This window comes from Tachypleus tridentatus, chromosome 3 (genome assembly GCF_004210375.1).
Source record: "Tachypleus tridentatus isolate NWPU-2018 chromosome 3, ASM421037v1, whole genome shotgun sequence".
In the NCBI taxonomy this organism is placed as follows: Eukaryota; Metazoa; Arthropoda; class Merostomata; order Xiphosura; family Limulidae; genus Tachypleus; species Tachypleus tridentatus.
The window spans coordinates 95,724,140-95,746,655 of record NC_134827.1 but is presented as its reverse complement, the minus strand read 5'-3'; the positions used below and the strand labels follow the sequence as shown (position 1 = coordinate 95,746,655).

The window sequence follows — 22,516 nt, the reverse complement described above, 5'->3', positions numbered from 1 at the left end:
ACAAATATCAAACCGAACTGCGGAAATAGTTATCAATCAGCACCACTATTTATGTACCAACCCGGCCCGGCATGGCCAGGTGGTTAAGGCACTCCACTCGCAATCCGAGGGTCGCGGATTCGAATCCCCGTCACACCAAACATGCTCGCTCTTTCAGCCGTGGGGGCGCTATAATGTGACGGTCAATCCCACTATTCGTTGGTAAAAGAGAAGCCCAAAAGTTGGCGGTGGGTGGTGATGATTAGCTGCCTCCCCTCTAGTCTTACACTGCTAAATTAGGGACGGCTAGCGCAGATAGCCATCGTGTAGCTTTGCGCGAAATTAAAAATAAAATAAATCTACTATAAATTATTATTCTAAACGAATGTCATCAGCTGTTGAAGACAAGTGAGAGTTTCGTCAAAAGTTAATAATCTATAAAAAAGACACATTACACTTTTTATAATATCCCTGAAATATGTTTACAGTCACTCTATGTAGATGATTATCGTGTGTTTAAGATACATATATATATGAGTATATTTCTCAAATATAGGATAAATAAGCTCTCTATTTGCCAATGTTATTTTAAAGCGATAACCGTGTTTCAACGTCTCTGAAAAAATCATCGTTTTGAATTAAAATCGAACAACCTTCGACATCAACTCAGAATAAAAGAGTAACAGTGGTCATTGGTCTGAGATGTCCAACCGGTCCAAAAGAAATCTCTCGTTGTTAGACCTAAAAACACACACATTATAATTAGTTCATACTGACTGACAGCGGCCAATATCTCAACTACGAGCTAACTTTGGACAATTAGATCCTGGGAAGAGAGAGGTAAACCACAATTAATAACTTATTGTACTGTCTAATCTACAAAATTAACTCAAACGGTATTGCCTAACGCTCATCCTCCTCTTGACAAGGCCTAACCTTGGTATTTAACTAATTAACTTTATTCGAGTATTGTGTCATGTGTGTTTTTCTTACAGCAAAGCCACATCGGGCTATCTTCTGTGTCCACAGAAGGGAATCGAACCCCTGATTTCAGCGTTGTAAGTCCGTAGGAAATGTGGCCGGTGAGGTCATACTGCCTCATGTCGAAATATGGAATACTAAACTCTGTCGTTTACACGCAACTTGAAGAATAAAATGTATTAAGTTAATTTGGTTAATATTGGAAACAGCTGTAGAAATGTGATGACTGTCATCCAATTAATAAGAAAGTGTAAGAGCAATATAAAGCCTGTAAAAGTAAAACTAGCAATACTATGCCCAGTAGTAGTAGTGTAACCCAGTCTTGGCTTCCAGGAGTGAAATATCACACAACAAGTGTTAAGAAATCAGTAGAAATACTACGGCAACATTCATTGCTGAGAAGGGGTAAGAAGCCCAATGTTGAAATAATCAAAACAGGATACTTGCTCTTCACACATGAGACCAACTCCGAACTATCCGATAACAATCAATACCAGTTTGTTCGACGGTTGAGGAAACGGTATCGCAGTCAGTGTTTGTACGGTTTAGAGTGAAGCAAGGTGGGTATTAGTCCAAGTTTGCGGCTGTATTTCGGGTCAACAAGGTCGATGTTCTACACGTAATTGATACGACTGGCAGCTATCTGATCAGTATATTGATTAACTGTATGGCAGCACGCAAACAAGATGTAATGGCTTGTATAAAGCAAAATACTCGTATATACGATACCAGAACATTGCCGAACCTTTATTTTTATTTTCTACTGTGTTTGATAATACTTTGTAAAGTTCACCAGCTACCTGTTGCTCTTTTATATGCATCGCTTGAGGTACCATATTTATTTCCATTACTAACTGTTACATGTCACATTATTAACAGAAACCAAAATCTACATGCAGTCAGGTAGGCCTAACTAATGTAGGTGTGAACAAAGCGAGAGAAATTTTTTCAAGAAAAATGTTCAAAGGAAAGGTGGCGTTGTTGATGTTTGATTTGGTTTGTTTTGAACTTCGCGCAAAGCTACACGAGAGCTATCTGCGCTAGCCGTCCCTAATTTAGCAGTGTAAGACTAAAGGGGAGGCAGATAATCATCACCACCCACCGCCAACTTTTGGGCTTCTCTTTACCAACGAATAGTGGGATTGACCGTCACATTATAACGCCCCTTCGGCTAAAAGGGCAAATGTGTTTGGTATAGCGGGGATTAGAACCCTTGGATTACGAGACGAGTGCCTTAACCACCTGGCCATGCCGAACCCGCTGTTGATGTGCTGTCATTCAATGTAACATATATTATAATTAAAAACCCTTAATTTTGTCAAATACAGAAAAGTTAGTTTAATTAGGCTTGTAAATTAACGCTATTAGTAAATTTAAACATGAACCGTAGTCTGATTTGCGGTTTCATTTTTCATTTTTTTCACTTTCGTGTGTGAGAAAGCATACAGTATTCACTATATTCTATATATGACATCCTTTGTTTGTTTTAAAACAAAGATACATTGGGCTATCTACTGTGTTTACCATGGGAAATCGAACCCCGAAATTTAGTGTTGTAAGTCCATAAGCTTACCATTGTCCCACCGAGGAGCATGTGTAAGTCCATACACACATTTTTCACTCTGTTGGGAAAGTCACTGTAAACATCTCCCAATTTTAATCTCGTGCTCTCTGTTCAGGTCGTATGTGTGGAATAATAATTTCATTTTATAACGATTTTTGACCGCTAATTCCATTTTACATAGATATTAAACATAACTGCCACTCTGATCTGTATCTAAAGACATTATAACGAATGATATAAATATGTCAAGTAGGAATATTGGAAAGATAACGGAAACACAGTAGCATTAAACTATTATAAAAAACACACATTAAAGTTGGGCTAAAGACAACAACAAAGCACGTATCGTGTTATTAGCAGGAGGTGACCAGATGTTAAGACAACAACAAAGCACGTATCGTGTTATTAGCAGCAGGTGACCAACTTGATGTTAAGACAACAACAAAGCACGTATCGTGTTATTAGCAGCAGGTGACCAACTTGATGTTAAGACAACAACAAAGCATGTATCGTGTTATTAGCAGGAGGTGACCAACTTGATGTTAAGAAAACAACAAAGCATGTATCGTGTTATTAGCAGGAGGTGACCAACTTGATGTTAAGACAACAACAAAGCACGTATCGTGTTATTAGCAGGAGGTGACCAACTTGATGTTAAGACAACGACAAAGCACGTATCATGTTATTAGCAGGATCTCTCTTTCTCGGCATGAAGATTTGGTCACTTAAGGCCCAAGAGGATCAGATGTGCCTCTTTCTCTCTTCAACATTATGGGTAATGTCGTTATACTTATTTCAAGGGGTTCACTGGCTCTGACTCCTTTTAAAGCGGCCCTGCCAGGTGGTTTTGGCACTCGACTCGTAATCCGAGGGTTGCGAGTTCGAATCCCCGTCCCACCAAATATACTCGTCCTTTTAGCCGTGAGGGCGTTACAATGTGACAGTCATTCCCACTATTCGTTGGTAAAAGAGTAGCCCTAGAGTTGGAGGTGAGTGTTAATGACTAGCTGCCTTCTTTCTAATTTTACACTGCTAAATTAGGGACGGCTAGCGCAGATAGCTTTCGTGCAGCTTTGCGCGAAATTCAAAACAAACCAAACCTTTTAAGGCTGCGTCCATGTAGGTAAATACGGTAACATTGATGGAAAAATACACAGTTTCTTCATTTGGATATGTAACACTCTACACTGCGGCTCGGTTACATATAAACCCTTTCACTCTTATTAAAGTGAATGTAGTAAGTAGACAGCCTGTTTTTTATTTATATGTATACACATATATTTCTCAGGATAGAGGTGCTTAAAGCTGTCATCATCATATATACAGTAACTGTCAAATTCGTATAAGAAGTCCTATTTTTTGCGACACAATTTAGCGTACTACGTTGGAGTCTATCTTTCGTTGACATTACCGTGAATAAATTAATAGAAATTAAAAATATCTCTCCGCATGTCATTTCTATGGTTGCGCTACAAGATTGACAGTTAGATTAGTCCGACAAGAGTAATCCACTGGTCGTGTTGTGTGCTGTTAACTAGCTGTCTTCCCTTTAGTCTATCAGCTCAAAATTATAAACAGCTAGCGCAGATAACCCTAAACTCTGCGCGAAATCCAAACACACAGACAGAACTTTAATATGGTAAACCAAAAATACCGCCAGTAAAGTTTTGTTACTTTGTTTAAATGAAGTTATTCACATGTTTGGAGTACGAAAGAAGAACTTGTTTGATATTCAGTCGGCTGGTATATTTTTAACGACAATAATGCATTAACATTTACACTTTAAATCTCTCTCAGTATCTTACTATACGCTTTCCTCCACCTTTAGGTTAACAAGTGTAATTTGGTTTTGCATTCGGAGTTGTAATGGGCCATTAAGCCACAAGTAGTTATTTTAGCACACATCCAGCTACTTAAGTGTTCTTTATCACGTTACTAGTCGACCTTTAATGAACCACAAGTACTGTTCAATCAGATTACACAGACAATTAGGCTTACTATATACAGTGACACAACTCAGACATGAGCGAATAACGGGAGCTTCAATCTAAATTCATTACCCGATATAGATAATTTGGTCGTCATTACACAATAGCATCCTGGAAATTTGATGAGCATAGTTACAAAATAAACGTAATACATAATCAGAAACACCCTCACCAACAAAAGTTGACCAAAACAATTTACTTAATATATTTCGACGATTCCCTTTATTGTCCCTCTCACAATGATTCAGTCTGGTGGTGCGGCATAACCTGGTGGTTAGAACGCTCGACTCTTAACTTGAGGGTTGCGAGTTCGAATCCCACTCAATCAAACATGCTCGCCCTTTCAGCCATAACGGTCAATCCCACTATTCTTTGGTGAAAGAGTTGCCCAAGATTTGGCAAAGGGTGGTGATGACTAGCTGCCTGACCTCTATTTTACACTGCTCAATTAGGGATTGTTAGTGCGGATAGCCCTCGTGCAGTTTTGCGTGAAAGTAAAAACAAACTTGAATTACCTTTGTACCTGTATTTAAATTAAATATAAGAAGACAAAGTGTAACTCGGCGGTTAGAATGATGCAAGGTAGATATTCTTTAACCCCACTCTCAGCTGTGGGTGCGTTTGAAGAGTGACATTCAGTCCCATAATATACCCTCAAAGCCGGACAAAGCGGTAGCTGTTAACTTTTGCTTTATCTGTATGTCAGTAATTCAGATTTAATGATGACTATATCCAAACCTTGGAGACTTCAGGACAGGCGTTTAAACCGATGTAGAAACCATGTAAAAGAGCGAACTACAATTGAACTTTGATAAAACTAGTTATTCACGTATAGAGAAGAAAGGATTAACAGTTTGTTTTGAATTTCGCTCAAAGCTACACAAGGGCTATCTGCGCCAACCATCCACTGCCAACTCTTGGGCTACTCTTTAACCAATGAATAGTTGGAATTACCGTTACATTATAACGCTCCCACAACTGAAATGGTGCGCATGTTTGGTGGAACGTAGATTCGAATCTGCGACCTTCTGATTGTCACTCAAGCGCCCTAATCACCTCACCATTCTGGGTCGCGCTACAAGGAAGAAATGTTGGGTTACAAAAGTTTCAATCAGCTTGAGTTACGCAACGTACTAAGTAAAAATAGCTTATGGCACAAAATAGAATAACATCAAATTCTAGCCATGACACTACACACACAAACACACACACAAGAATAAAGAGAAAAGTTTCAAAGATATTACATCTTGTAATATCGTTAACTAGACACCATGGAAACATTCCATAAACAACTGTTTTTAAACACTCTGGTGGTATTTCAGTAATTGAAAAGTTGAAATAAATAATGATAGGTTAGATCCAGAAAGAAGACAAAATAAGAACAAATAAAAATGCAAAATAATTAGAAATAGCTGACTGTAATAATAACAGTTACAAAAATAAAACTACAACCAAGAGATAACTGAATTCAACAGATTATATCCAACAGAGATAAACCTTCTTCACTCTTAACACTGACAACCACATTAAAATGTGGAATGGTCAGGCTTATGTTGTATATTTTCTTTATAAAACCTATCGGATACTCTTCCCCCGCCCTCTAAACCAGTCACCATCAATTGGCTGCCGTAATATTTCCTAGTGACAGATATTTTCTTATGCCACCATTGGCAGAACCTAATGCTAGAAGTAACAAAGACAATCAAAGAAACCTTCTTTGAATAAGACGCTCCTGTGAGATGGATTTCACTATCACGTCCCTTGGAAAATCGGAATCATCCTTACTCTCACGACATGTGAAACTCAAACAGTCATCTGACGTATCGCCAGATTAGTCTGTATCTGAGAGCTCAAGTGAAATATACGTTCAGCATTCATACAGTCAGAAATACGTATAGAGTATTGTTTTAATGGCCTTATTTGTAAAAAGAAAAGAAAAACAACACGAGAGAGACAATGGTGTTAATGTTAGAGATTCATGTCAGCATTGTTTTGGAAATAATCCGTTTCGAAAACGAATATGGCATGTTTTTCTGCAACCATTGGTCAGTGTACCAAAAAAGAGGAATGTCTTTCAAAATAAAAATTATATGCTATTTCAAGGCAAACTCAAGGTACAAGATATTAGAAAAGCATATGAAGTAATATTAGATACCACAAGGTGTCATTAAACAAAATGATTAACCAGCCAGGTCAGTGATCAGTGACCCCGATAAAGTTCATTCAGGCACGGTAATCCCTAATTTAGAGCAGCTAACTAAAGGAAGATGGACAATGAGAAGTATCCGCTCCCCACACGGATCTCCTCAACCGAATAATGGTTTCACTGTCACTCTGTAATGACTCTACAGATGACTGTAGAGCGTATTCAGCAATGCATCTTAGTTCAATCTCAAATGTTGTGTTCTTCAAAGCGACTACGCCCATTGAGCCACGCCTGACTACACAGTTGAAGTCAAACGTATACTCAGTTGATATTTGAGCTAATAAAGTAAAATAAAAAATTAGTTTAAAAAGATGTACATTTATATTCTTATCAATAATAATATTACCAGGTTTGGGTTATATTCTTATCAATAATAATATTACCAGGTTTGAGTTATATTCTTATCAATAATAATATTACCAGGTTTGGGTTATATTCTTATCAATAATAATATTACTAGGTTTGAGTTATATTCTTATCAATAATCATATTACCAGGTTTGAGTTATATTCTTATCAATAATCATATTACCAGGTTTGAGTTATATTCTTATCAATAATATATTACCAGATTTGGGTTATATTCTTATCAATAATAATATTACCAGGTTTAAGTTATATTCTTATCAATAATAATATTACCAGGTTTGAGTTATATTCTTATCAATAATAACATTACCAGGTTTGAATTATATTCTTATCAATAATAATATTGCCAGGTTTGGGTTATATTCTTATCAATAATAATATTACCAGGTTTGGGTTATATTCTTATCAATAATAATATTACCAGGTTTAAGTTATATTCTTATCAATAATAATATTACCAGATTTAAGTTATATTCTTATCAATAATAATATTACCAGGTTTGGGTTATATTCTTATCAATAATAACATTACCAGGTTTGGGTTATATTCTTATCAATAATAATATTACCAGGTTTGGGTTATATTCTTATCAATAATAATATTACCAGGTTTGGGTTATATTCTTATCAATAATAATATTACCAGGTTTGAGTTGTATTCTTATCAATAATAATATTACCAGGTTTGGGTTATATTCTTATCAATAATAATATTACCAGGTTTGAGTTGTATTCTTATCAATAATAATATTACCAGGTTTGAGTTATATTCTTATCAATAATAATATTACCAGGTTTGGGTTATATTCTTATCAATAATAATATTACCAGGTTTGAATTATATTCTTATAAATAATAATATTGCCAGGTTTGAGTTATATTCGTATCAATAATAATATTACTAGGTTTGAGTTATATTCTTATCAATAATAGTATTACCAGATTTTAGTTATATTATTATCAATAATAATATTACCAGGTTTGAGTTATATTCTTATCAATAATAATATTACCAGGTTTGAGTTATATTCTTATCAATAATAATATTACCAGGTTTGGGTTGTATTCTTATCAATAATAATATTACCAGGTTTGGGTTATATTCGTATCAATAATAATATTACTAGGTTTGAGTTATATTCTTATCAATAATAGTATTACCAGATTTTAGTTATATTATTATCAATAATAATATTACCAGGTTTGGGTTATATTCTTATCAATAATAATATTACCAGGTTTGAGTTATATTCTTATCAATAATAATATTACCAGGTTTGAGTTATATTCTTATCAATAATAATATTACCAGGTTTGAGTTATATTCTTATCAATAATAATATTACCAGGTTTGGGTTATATTCTTATCAATAATAATATTACCAGGTTTGGGTTATATTCTTATCAATAATAATATTTCCAGGTTTGAGAAAGCAAACCATAGATCCTTCGATCCACGTCTCGGAACGTTTATCACTAGACTACGTTCAGTGCTGCAATCTTTGAAAAGTTGTCATATATTTAAAAACATTTATATTTATATTGCATCTTACTCCTGTATGGCGAAGAAGACAAACTTTTTCAAGTTTCTGCTGAATTTGAATTTACAATAATGTTTGATTTAACTTTGTAATGAAGTATAATATTAGAAAGGGTGCTTCAATAGTAATGTTGTATTATAATCCATTATCGCCCAAAACAGAGGACCACTATCATTCCTTCTTTACATATACATTTTGAACTATTTATCATTATTAAATGGACAACGATGGCTTAGATGTTGAAGACATCATGCATTGATTTGTTTACGTCTTTGTTCTTTCTATATATATAAGTAAACGTTAAACAATTAGCTTAGCCAAAAGGGTTGGTAGCTTTAGTTTGATGTACCTTTGGAACTACACACAGTGTGATGTTAGCAGGTTGACTAGTCTATGTTATTTACATCATTTGTCTTTGTTACGTCGACAAGTACATATACAGCTAAGACTCTTTATCCATTAATTCCTGGAAAGGAAACTTGTGGTAAGTGTTCCACGTAGCACAGTCTTATGTTGTTTATAGCAGTTTTTATGGCTTCCATGTGAAAAGAGCAAATGTCCATTGAAAATAAATACGTCTTTGCGAATTGAAATCCAATAAAGCCCAGACATCTGTGGCATAAATAACAAAACATGAATATTTACTATCTGTGCTACAGATTAAATAAACATGAATATTTATCATCTGTGTTACGGATAACAAAACATGACTATTTACTGTCTGTGCTACAGATTAAATAAACATGAATATTTATCATCTGTGTTACGGATAACAAAACATGAATATTTACTGTCTGTGCTACAGATTAAATAAACATGAATATTTATCATCTGTGTTACGGATAACAAAACATGAATATTTACTGTCTGTGCTACAGATTAAATAAACATGAATATTTATCATCTGTGTTACGGATAACAAAACATGACTATTTACTGTCTGTGCTACAGATTAAATAAACATGAATATTTATCATCTGTGTTACGGATAACAAAACATGAATATTTACTGTCTGTGCTACAGATTAAATAAACATGAATATTTATCATCTGTGTTACGGATAACAAAACATGAATATTTACTGTCTGTGCTACAGATTAAATAAACATGAATATTTATCATCTGTGTTACGGATAACAAAACACGAATATTTACTGTCTGTGCTACAGATTAAATAAACATGAATATTTATCATCTGTGTTACGGATAACAAAACACGAATATTTACTGTCTGTGCTACAGATTAAATAAACATGAATATTTATCATCTGTGTTACGGATAACAAAACATGAATATTTACTGTCTGTGCTACAGATTAAATAAACATGAATATTTATCATCTGTGTTACGGATAACAAAACACGAATATTTACTGTCTGTGCTACAGATTAAATAAACATGAATATTTATCATCTGTGTTACGGATAACAAGACACGAATATTTACTGTCTGTGCTACAGATTAAATAAACATGAATATTTATCATCTGTGTTACGGATAACAAAACACGAATATTTACTGTCTGTGCTACAGATTAAATAAACATGAATATTTATCATCTGTGTTACGGATAACAAAACATGAATATTTACTGTCTGTGCTACAGATTAAATAAACATGAATATTTATCATCTGTGTTACGGATAACAAAACACGAATATTTACTGTCTGTGCTACAGATTAAATAAACATGAATATTTATCATCTGTGTTACGGATAACAAAACACGAATATTTACTGTCTGTGCTACAGATTAAATAAACATGAATATTTATCATCTGTGTTACGGATAACAAAACATGAATATTTACTGTCTGTGCTACAGATTAAATAAACACGAATATTTATCATCTGTGTTACGGATAACAAAACACGAATATTTACTGTCTGTGCTACAGATTAAATAAACATGAATGTTTATCATCTGTGTTACGGATAACAAAACACGAATATTTACTGTCTGTGCTACAGATTAAATAAACATGAATATTTATCATCTGTGTTACGGATAACAAAACATGAATATTTACTGTCTGTGCTACAGATTAAATAAACATGAATATTTATCATCTGTGTTACGGATAACAAAACACGAATATTTACTGTCTGTGCTACAGATTAAATAAACATGAATATTTATCATCTGTGTTACGGATAACGAAACATGACTATTTATCGTCTGTGGTATAAAAAAGGAAAACAACAACATATATGACTGTTATAAGAAATATCAGGCTGTCTCTGAGAAAGTTCCGATAAACTTCAGCCCCCAAACACCCCCTTAATAGAAATCCTGGATCTCTTTAAGATTATTGACGCATAACTTCAAATGTGCCCAATGTAAAATATTCAGTTAATTGAGCTACATAATTTTAATTATTATGACTGAATCAATTTTATTAATTTTAGCAGCTCGTCTCTGGTGGAACCCTTAAATAAAAATATAAACGAGGGTAAGGAATTAAAGAAACGGTTCGAACTTCATAATCGTTTCAATGTTACCGCTTTAATTTCGTGAATGAACGAGCAAATCTGTAGCATATTACGAAAAGTCGACGCCAAACTGAAATGGCGCTGTCGATTGTGCCTATTTTGTGTCGGATATATGGTTTGTGAGCTGCGACTAAAAACAGCGAAAGAAGGCATTCAGAACCTATTATTAACATTAACCGTTAATCCTGGAATTGATAGGTACCTTTGAGACACATGTATGGCTATTAGATGCAAGAAAAAAAATGTGAGTACAAGCCCCTAAGTAGGGTATCTTCGTGGTTTTTAAACGTTTGATAGACATAATAATTATTCTATTTATGTATTTTTGGGCTTTTTTAAGGAGCAGTTTTCCTTTCTATAGTAAAAGGAATTGAATTCTTTATACCTCAAATATGTTCAAAGTATTTCAGAGCCAATGTGTATTGATATTTCATTAGAACCACCACCAACTATCTTTTACACCTTCCAAGTTTGTCTAATCTTATTCCGCCATTTATAGCGATTAATAAGTAGTAGTAACAGACCCGGCTAGCACAGATAGCCCTCGAGTAGTTTTGTGCGAAATTCAAAAACAAACAAACTGATGGTAACATTTTCCTTGGTGGCACTTTCTACTGTGAGAGTAACCATGTGGTACCTGGTAGCTACGAAGAATATCAAGATGGAGAGAAAAATGTTTTAGTTCATCCCAAAAGTATACAGTCAGGCTGGGAAGGATGATGGTGGCTGTAGAAATATAACAGAAATAACATCAAACAAAAACCGGACAATAACACCACAGTGGACTGTTGCATAGTGCAACAGGTGGGTGAGAAGCATTGTGGGATGAGCATAACTGGCTGCCTTCTGAACATCATACACTATTCTAAAGGAATCAAGAGGATAGTACTCCACACAAGAGCAGTTCACGCACCATTACAACATTTCGAGCAGTTTTTATTGTTGAAACAATAGAGCTCAAAACAGGATGTTGTTCGCTCACTTGACGGCCCCCCGCTAGTACAGCAGTATGTCTGTCTACGGATTTACAACGCGAAAATCAGGGGTTTGATTCCCCTCGGTGGGCTCAGCGGACAGCCCGATGTGGCTTTGATTTAAGAAAAACACACACACACACTCACTCACTAAACAGTCAACAGCAGTTGGTAGCACATTTGTGCTTAGTGCCACGTGATATTTGCTCTTGTTTGCTATTGTTGGGTAAATCTAATGTCAAATGTCAAATGTCGTGATTCTGTAAGAGAGGCGCCTATTAACGTAAAAAAACTCATTGTGGTTTAGATCATAAGACATTGTTTACTTTTGGTTGATCTAAAGGCAAATAATACTAAAATATTTAATTGCTGAGAAAAACAGTTCTTTGACATTGAAATAAAATGTTCTTTTATTCAACGGTTTGTTTGTTTTTTTTATTTCGCGTAAAGCTACTCGAGGGTTATCTGCGCTAACCGTTTCTAATTTTACAGTGTAAGACTAGAGGGAAGGCAGCTAGTCATCATCACCCACCGCCAACTCTTGGGCTACTCTTTTACCAACGAATAGTGGGGATTGACCGTCTCATTATTACGCCCCCATGGCTGAAAGGGTGAACATGTTTGGTGCGACCGGGATTCGAACTCGCGACCCTCAGGTTGGGAGACGAACTCCTTAACCCACTTGGCCATGCCGGTCCTTTTATTCAACGCACTACAGTTAAACCTTATTTCAGACGATTGTCATCTTTTGTTCAAAATACACGCATTTAAATACGTTTACTGTTTTGTAACGAATATATTTGTAGCTAAATTCTGCTTATATGCATCGCTTGTCTTCCATTTAATCAAAAGCAGTATGAGCGGTTGTACATCAGCTCTTTTCACGTCAGCTTAAGTTCGTTTATTCCGTGTAGACTGGATGCATAGAACACTTCCGTCCAAACACTAGTATTATGAGGTGAGCAAAACCTGTTCCATAGTCCAATAAGTAAAATAAATTATAATCAGATCAGAACCAACACACATACTTACGTGTCCTTTGGTCAACTTATGAAAACGTTCCGGATACCTCCTTTCTGCTGCGAGAGTGCGCGAAATACTTTGTTCACAGAAGGAGCCAATGAGAATCGATATGAGAAAATACTTAACGTGCCATTCTGCAATTTGTTAGTGGTTCGGATTTTTTTTTTGTTGAATCTATTCCAATACGTCAAATAATTAAAGTGATTTCAAATTTATCACGGTTTGGTTTATTTTGAATTTCGCGCAAAGCTACACCTAATGAATATTTCCAGTTCATATATCTTTTTTTATCGTCAGTACCATTAGTTCACCCCATCCTTATTTTATAATTTTCTTATAGAACTGTCTTATTAGTGTTTTAGTATGTATCAAGGGTTAACAAGAACCCCCTATCCAGACCATACAATATACGACAATGTTGAAAACGGTTTTGGTTTGTTTTGTTTTATTTCATTTCGCGCATAGCTATTCGAGGGCTATATGCGCTAGCCGTCCCTAATTTAGCAGTGTAAGACTAGAGGGAAGGCAGCTAGTCATTACCGCCCACCGCCGACTCTTGAGCTACTATTTTTATCAACGAAGAGCGGGATTGACTGTTACTGTATAACGCCTCCATAGCTGAAAAGGCGAGAATTTTCGATGAAAGGGATTCCAACATGCGACCCGCAGATTGGTAATCGAACGCAAAGATACGCCAGGCCGTATTTATTGTTATGTATTTTAGAACAAAGTACCGAAGGCTAACCAAACGTGAATTTATAAACAAAAAACGTATGGTTAAATACTTACTTGTACCATCGAAAGAAGCAGTTGACAGAAGAAAGGAAAAACTTTCTCCAATCTTGTATGGTTTCACTTTAAATTTATGCTTTTTCTTTATTGATTAATATTTCATAGTAGAGAATATTCACTAGTTCCGTTTTGGTTTGTTTTGAATTTCGCGCAAAGCTAGCAGTGTAAGACTAGAGGGGCGGCTGCTAGTCATCACCACCCACCGCCAACTCTTTTACCAACGAATAGTGAGATTGACCGTCACATTATAACTCCCCCCACGGCTGAAAGGGCAAGCATGTTTGGTGTGACATGAATTCGAACCCGCGACTCTCAGATTACGCGTTGAGTGCCTTAATCACCTGGCCATGCCGGGCCCGTTCCGTTTTGAATTTATATAGAAAAAACTAGGCTTAGCACTGGGATGACAATCATAATAAGTGTTTTTATTTGTCCATAAAGTCATTGCCGTTTTCTGAAATGTGATTAGCTTATTCTAACCCCTCATCAAATACGTCATTTTGCCGATACAACCGTTACATTAATTACTCGTATTAATTCCTCATCAAATATTTAAGTCTTCACGTCACAATATTGACAAACTTGTACAGAACGTTCAATAAAACGTCATCTAGCCATCACACTGCTAATTAACTCTCGTGTTGATCCCTTTCAAACACCATATATCATCTTATGCAGTTCATGGACTATATGGTTACATCAGCAACTCCTGCCTTCCAGAGGCGGGACGATAAGTCTAAAGGCTTATAACGCTAAAAACTGGGTTTCGAAAACTGTGCTGAGCACAGCACAAATGGCCCGTTATGTAGTCTTAAAAATAAACACATAAAAAACGACTCCAAGGGCTCAACTTTAGCCATTACTAAATTTGAACTGCTGACCAGACAAAAGACAACCAGACTGCATTCCCTGCCAATACGATAAGTGAAGAGAATAAAACCTCTGGTCTTACGATCCGCAGCCCGTGAAGCTGACCACTTAGCACCACCTATGTTTTCCGTAAATCTCTTATTTAGTGCAACTGATATGGATTTTTTGTACAAGTGTAAAAAAATTACGAATACAACTAAGTGTTTTTGTTTTGTTTTTGTTTTTACTGGAGTAGAACATAGTATTTCAGGATGTTTTATTCTTTGTTTGTTTCTTTTAAAGAAGAAATTAACTTTGCAATAACATTTCTTGGACTTTCTCTCAAAGTTTTAAATTAAAAGAACGTCATATGTATTTATAAGAACGTCAGTTGATCGAGCAGCATTTTTGCTTAGTCAATCAACAGCTTTACCTTAACCCAGGGTTACTGAAGATGTTCCATCGAAACCGGCTTGAACCGGAGAATACAATCACTTTTTAAAATAGTTTTCTCATCAGAAGTAAGTAAAGAAATACAGATCACAATATTATTGTGTATTCCAGGAAACCTGGATTGTTTTATCTAAAATTTTTTTAAAGCATTGGAAATTTGATAAAATGTGATTTGGTGCATTTGTTAAAACTTTTTATTCTGGGTTATTCTGGGTCATATTGTTACCCAAGAAACTATTCGATCTACAGCATGCAGTTACCCAGAAACTACTTACATTTTGTTAAATATAATTATCCAAATTTTTCATTTATTCTGGAGCGGACAGCTATACAGAATACTACAACGTACAGTCATGTAGAAAGTTCTCCACTGGAAGTCTGCGGACTTCCACACTTAAAACCGGGTTTCGATACCCGTGGTGGGCAAAGCACAGATAGCCCATTGTGTAGCTTTGTGCTTAATTCTAAACAAACAAACAAAACAAACATCCAGAAAAATTACTTATACTGCAATACAGTTATCCAAGAAACTACCTGCTCCACAGCTTACAGATATCCAAGAAACTACCTGCTCCACAGCTTACAGATATCCAAGAAACTACCTGCTCCACAGCTTACAGATATCCAAAACTACCTGCTCCACAGCTTACATATATCCGAGAAACTACCTACTCCACAGCTTACAGATATCCAAGAAACTACCTGCTCCACAGCATACAGATATCCAAGAAACTACCTGCTCCACAGCTTACAGATATCCAAGAAACTACCTGCTCCACAGCATACAGATATCCAAGAAACTACCTGCTCCACAGCATACAGATATCCAAGAAACTACCTGCTCCACAGCATACAGATATCCAAGAAACTACCTGCTCCACAGCATACAGATATCCAAGAAACTACCTGCTCCACAGGATACAGATATCCAAGAAACTGCCTGCTCCACAGCTTACAGATATCCAAGAAACTACCTGCTCCACAGCTTACAGATATCCAAGAAACTACCTGCTCCACAGCATACAGATATCCAAGAAACCACCTGCTCCACAGCATACAGATATCCAAGAAACTACCTGCTCCACAGCATACAGATATCCAAAAAACTACCTGCTTCACAGCATACAGATATCCAAGAAACTACCTGCTCCACAGCATACAGATATCCAAGAAACTACCTGCTCCACAGCTTACAGATATCCAAGAAACTACCTACTCCACAGCTTACAGATATCCAAGAAACTACCTGCTCCACAGCTTACAGATATCCAAGAAACTACCTTCTCCACAGCTTACAGATATCCAAGAAACTACTTACTCCACAGGATACAGATATCCAAGAAACTACCTGCTCCACAGCTTACAGATATCCAAGAAACCACCTGCTCCACAGCTTACAGATATCCAAGAAACTACCTACTCGACAGCTTACAGATATCCAATAAACTACCTGCTCCATAGCTTACAGATATCCAAGAAACTACCTGCTCCACAGCTTACAGATATCCAAGAAACTATCTGCTCCACAGCATACAGATATCCAAGAAACTACCTGCTCCACAGCATACAGATATCCAAGAAACTACCTGCTCCACAGCATACAGATATCCAAGAAACTACCTGCTCCACAGCATACAGATATCCAAGAAACTACCTGCTTCACAGCATACAGATATCCAAGAAACTACCTGCTCCACAGCATACAGATATCCAAGAAACTACCTGCTCGACAGCTTACAGATATCCAAGAAACTACCTACTCCACAGCTTACAGATATCCAAGAAACTACCTGCTCCACAGCTTACAGATATCCAAGAAACTACCTGCTCCACAGCTTACAGATATCCAAGAAACTACCTGCTCCACAGCATACAGATATCCAAGAAACTACCTGCTCCACAGTTTACAGATATCCAAGAAACTACCTACTCCACAGCTTACAGATATCCAAGAAACTACCTACTCCACAGCTTACAGATATCCAAGAAACTACCTGCTCCATAGCTTACAGATATCCAAGAAACTACCTGCTCCACAGCTTACAGATATCCAAGAAACTATCTGCTCCACAGCATACAGATATCCAAGAAACTACCTGCTCCACAGCATACAGATATCCAAGAAACTACCTGCTCCACAGCATACAGATATCCAAGAAACTACCTGCTCCACAGCATACAGATATCCAAGAAACTACCTGCTCCACAGCATACAGATATCCAAGAAACTACCTGCTTCACAGCATACAGATATCCAAGAAACCATTTGCTCCACAGCTTACAGATATCCAAGAAACTACATGCTCCACAGCTTACAGATATCCAAGAAACTACCTGCTCCACAGCATACAGATATCCAAGAAACTACCTGCTCCACAGCATACAGATATCCAAGAAACTACCTGCTTCACAGCATACAGATATCCAAGAAACTACCTGCTCCACATCATACAGATATCCAAGAAACTACCTGCTCCACAGCTTACAGATATCCAAAAAACTACCTACTCCACAGCTTACAGATATCCAAGAAACTACCTGCTCCACAGCTTACAGATATCCAAGAAACTACCTACTCCACAGCTTACAGATATCCAAGAAACTACCTACTCCACAGCATACAGATATCCAAGAAACTACCTGCTCCACATCATACAGATATCCAAGAAACTACCTACTCCACAGCATACAGATATCCAAGAAACTACCTGCTCCACAGCCACAGATATCCAAGAAACTACCTACTCCACAGCTTACAGATATCCAAGAAACTACCTGCTCCACAGCATACAGATATCCAAGAAACTACCTGCTCCACAGCATACAGATATCCAAGAAACTACCTACTCCACAGCTTACAGATATCCAAGAAACTATCTGCTCCACAGCATACAGATATCCAAGAAACTAGCTGCTCCACAGCATACAGATATCCAAGAAACTAGCTGCTCCACAGCATACAGATATCCAAGAAACTACCTGCTTCACAGCATACAGATATCCAAAAAACTACCTGCTCCACAGCATACAGATATCCAAGAAACTACCTGCTCCACAGCTTACAGATATCCAAGAAACTACCTGCTCCACAGCTACAGATATCCAAGAAACTACCTACTCCACAGCCACAGATATCCAAGAAACTACCTACCCACAGCTTCACAGATATCCAAGAAACTACCTACCCACAGCCCTACAAATATCCAAGAAACTACTTACTCCACAGCATACAGATATCCAAGAAACTACCTGCTCCACAGCATACAGATATCCAAGAAACTACCTGCTCCACAGCTTACAGATATCCAAGAAACTACCTACTCCACAGCTTACAGATATCCAAGAAACTACCTGCTCCACAGCTTACAGATATCCAAGAAACTACCTACTCCACAGCTTACAGATATCCAAGAAACTACCTGCTCCACAGCATACAGATATCCAAGAAACTACCTGCTCCACAGCTTACAGATATCCAAGGAACTACCTGCTCCACAGCTACAGGATATCCAAGAAACTACCTGCTCCACAGCTTACAGATATCCAAGAAACCATCTGCTCCACAGCATACAGATATCCAAGAAACCACCTGCTCCACAGCCACAGATATCCAAGGAACTACCTGCTCCACAGCCTACAGATATCCAAGAAACTACCTGCTCCGCAGCTTACAGATATCCAAGAAACTACCTGCTCCACAGATTACAGATATCCAAGAAACTACCTGCTTCACAGCTTACAGATATCCAAGAAACTACCTACTCCACAGCTTATAGATATCCAAGAAACTACCTGCTCCACAGCATACAGATATCCAAGAAACTACCTGCTTCACAGCATACAGATATCCAAGAAACCATTTGCTCCACAGCTTACAGATAGCCAAGAAACTACATGCTCCACAGCTTACAGATATCCAAGAAACTACCTGCTCCACAGCATACAGATATCCAAGAAACTACCTGCTCCACAGCATACAGATATCCAAGAAACTACCTGCTCCACAGCTTACAGATATCCAAGAAACTACCTACTCCACAGCCTACAGATATCCAAGAAACTACCTACTCCACAGCATGCAGATATCCAAGAAACTACCTGCTCCACAGCATACAGATATCCAAGAAACTACCTGCTCCACAGCATACAGATATCCAAGAAAATACCTTCTCCACAGCATACAGATATCCAAGAAACTACCTGCTCCACAGCTTACAGATATCCAAGAAACTACCTGCTCCACAGCATACAGATATGCAAGAAATTATTTATCCTAGAAAATATATTAACCTGGAAAACTAAATATTCTCGAGTACATCGTTACCTGAGAAACTTCCTAACCTGGAGCGTACGGCTATCCAGATTTTACAACATGCAGATATCCAGGAAAATATTTATTCCGGTGGCCCGGCATGGCCAGGTGGGTTAAGGCGTTCGACTCGTAACCTGAGGATCGCGGGTTCGAATCCCCGTCGCACCAAACACGATCGCCCTTTCAGCCGTGGGGGCGTTATAACAGAACGGTCAATCCCACTATTCTTTGGTAAAAGAGTAGCCCAAGAGTTGGCAGTGGGTGGTGATGACTAGCTGCCTTCCCTCTAGTCTTACACTGCTAAATTAGGGACGGCTAGCGCAGATAACCCTCGTTTAGCTTTGCGCGAAATTCAAAGCAAACAAACAAACCGTTTTCACTCAGGGAGAGATGGGATAGTTTTCAGAACTGAATTTATACCACAAATGAATTCTATGTAACTCCTCATAGGGAAAATGTTTTAATTTAACTCCTAGTTGGTAAAAAAGTATTACAGAAACTAACACAGAATTCACGAACACACAGTACAGCATCTGTTGAAATGAAAGTTCCAGAACTGTGAAAAACGTCTCTGTTAACTGGCCTCTTCGTCAGATAAACAAAATTTAATTACAAGTGGTGTTTCTCGTTGTGTGCGTGTGTGTCTTTTTCTCGATTTTATCCAAAACAGGGTAGCAACACTTAGATATTTCGTAAAAGGTTTGTTTTTTGTTTTTGAATTTCGCGCAAAGCTACTCGAAAGCTGTCTACGCTAGCCGTCCCTAATTTAGCGGTGTAAGACTAGAGGGAAGGCAGCTACTCATCACCACCCAACGCCAACTATTGGGCTACTTTTTTACCAAAGAATAGTGGGACTGACCGTCACATTATAATGACCCGACGGCTGAAAGGGAAAGCATGTTGGGTGCGACCGGGACTCGAACCCGCGACCCTCGGATTACGAGTCGAACGCCTTAACACGCTTGGCCATGCCGGGCCTATTTTGTGAAAGAACGACCCACCTATGAAAGCTAATCTTTACAATAAAACTGAGAGCATTGCAACCTTCCCCATGATTAATAGGCTTGTGTATGTGACAAACCATTTGATATCTAATAAACTTTTCCGCGAAATTTGTTCTTCTTTTAAAATACAAATTTTCTATTGGCTTATAAACCCATACTTGTTTACAGTATCCGATTGTGTTGAAAACATATTCAAAACTTGCTTATAAATTAATACTTGTTTACAGAAACTGAGTGTAGTGAAATTAATACATTTGTTACGTATTATTTGTATATTTACTTATAAACCCGTAGATGATTGTGTTCAAACACACTTATAAAATTCGTAAAGTGAAACATGCCTGAACAATCTCTGAACTAAAAAATATTACTATTTTTAACCCACGTATTTAACTATATGATAATATTGTATTATTTACTCGGTAAAATGTTTTGTAGAATACGTACAATTGTTCGAGTTTAAATCCAGTTGTTTACATGGGGGAAGGCATATCTCCCAAAAATTCTATAAAATACGTAATTTCGTACGATTTATTTTCAACACAAATTTCGTCTGGTTTTTTTTTTTACATTCTAAAACATTAATATTTTCTCAGATTAACTAACGAATATGAGTTTCGGTGGCCTTTTGACAAATAATTTTCTAAACAACTCCGCCCAACTAGTCGAATACAACGTCGACAAATATGTGCGCGTTCTTATCTGCCAGAGTTGAATCCCCTCTGTTACAGATATCCTGTTCCACAATCCATAGTCTCTTGTGTTTGCTGACTCATGATTAACAAAAGCTTAGAACCTGTGAGATCCATATAAGAAGCCTAAAAAAACGCACACATACACAACCGCTACGCGTAAGAACACACAAAAAAACAACAACAGCCAAGTGCCTTCTTAAGTCAACACGTGTATGCACTAGGAATATCCATACAGAATCTGACTGGAAGGTCAGTAATAAACAAAATATGAAAGAAAAGGGCGTTGACATTGAGAAATGGACGCACGTGCCATAAAATTGCTGACCTGTTTGGCTGAATATACGTTTGTGTGTTAGTATGTGTCTGTGTATGTGCATTGCTACCTGTAGACATTTTTTACTGATACAGAATCTTAACTGATTTCCCTGCCTTCAATCAAAATCACAAATGCGATACGCACGTATATTTCTACCCTGTATAAAACAGGAACACTTACAATAAAAAAAACACTAATAATGACGTCACAAAGATAATAAATTATTCTAGCTAAAAAGGAATATATATTAAAGAGATGTCTTTAAACCGGAGTTTCTCTAACCAGTTTAAAACAGATAACGTTTCACATGAAAATTGATTATGTGTCATAAAGATATGGAGTGATTATGCATGAATGACGAATTAGTTGTCATGTGCCACGTGCTTATCTGAAAATAAAATTATGCAACTTGAAATAAAGATAAACATGGGCCCTACTTTACATTTGTATTTTATGTCTTTTGTCGGTTTCAAAATTTCGCCAAAAAATACTCGAGTATTATCTGCGCAAAGCCGTTCCTTATGTTGAACCAACAGAGCAGAAGGCAAGCAGCTAGTTAACAACTCACCACCAACTCTTGTCTGTCATTCCTACAGCAGTGGAGTACGTTTTGCAACAACGGGTCGCAAACTATGAATCATGTTATTCGCAGTCCGGGTATGAAACTAGGAAAAAAATCTCTAAAAGTGAAATTCTAAGATTTCACAGCAATATTTCCAATAGTGGACCTCTTTCGGAACGTATAAGTGCGGTTTCCCTTTAAAATACTCGTTGTTTGTTTGTTTGTTTTTAAATTTCGCGCAATGCTACTCAAGGGCTATCTGCGCTAGCCGTCCCTAATTTAGATTTGAGGAAAAGCAGCTAGTCATCACTATCCACCGCCAACTCTTGAGCTACTCTTTTACCAACGAATAGTGAGATTGACCGTTTCATTATAACGTCCCCACGTCTGAAAGGGCAAGCATGTTTTGTGAGA

The 22,516-nt window shown here is 37.0% G+C and overlaps 1 protein-coding gene across 1 annotated transcript in view; it reads right to left on the bottom strand.

The window, feature by feature from the left end:
• Nucleotides 1-426: 426 nt before the first annotated feature.
• Nucleotides 427-22,516, bottom strand: part of LOC143247514 (rho guanine nucleotide exchange factor osg-1-like) — an 87,017-nt gene continuing 64,927 nt past the window's right edge. Inside the window, exon 4 of the mRNA XM_076495764.1 lies at nt 427-720. Coding sequence (XP_076351879.1) covers nt 715-720 — 6 coding nt within the window. The 3' untranslated portion in view covers nt 427-714. The remainder of the gene's footprint in view (nt 721-22,516) is intronic.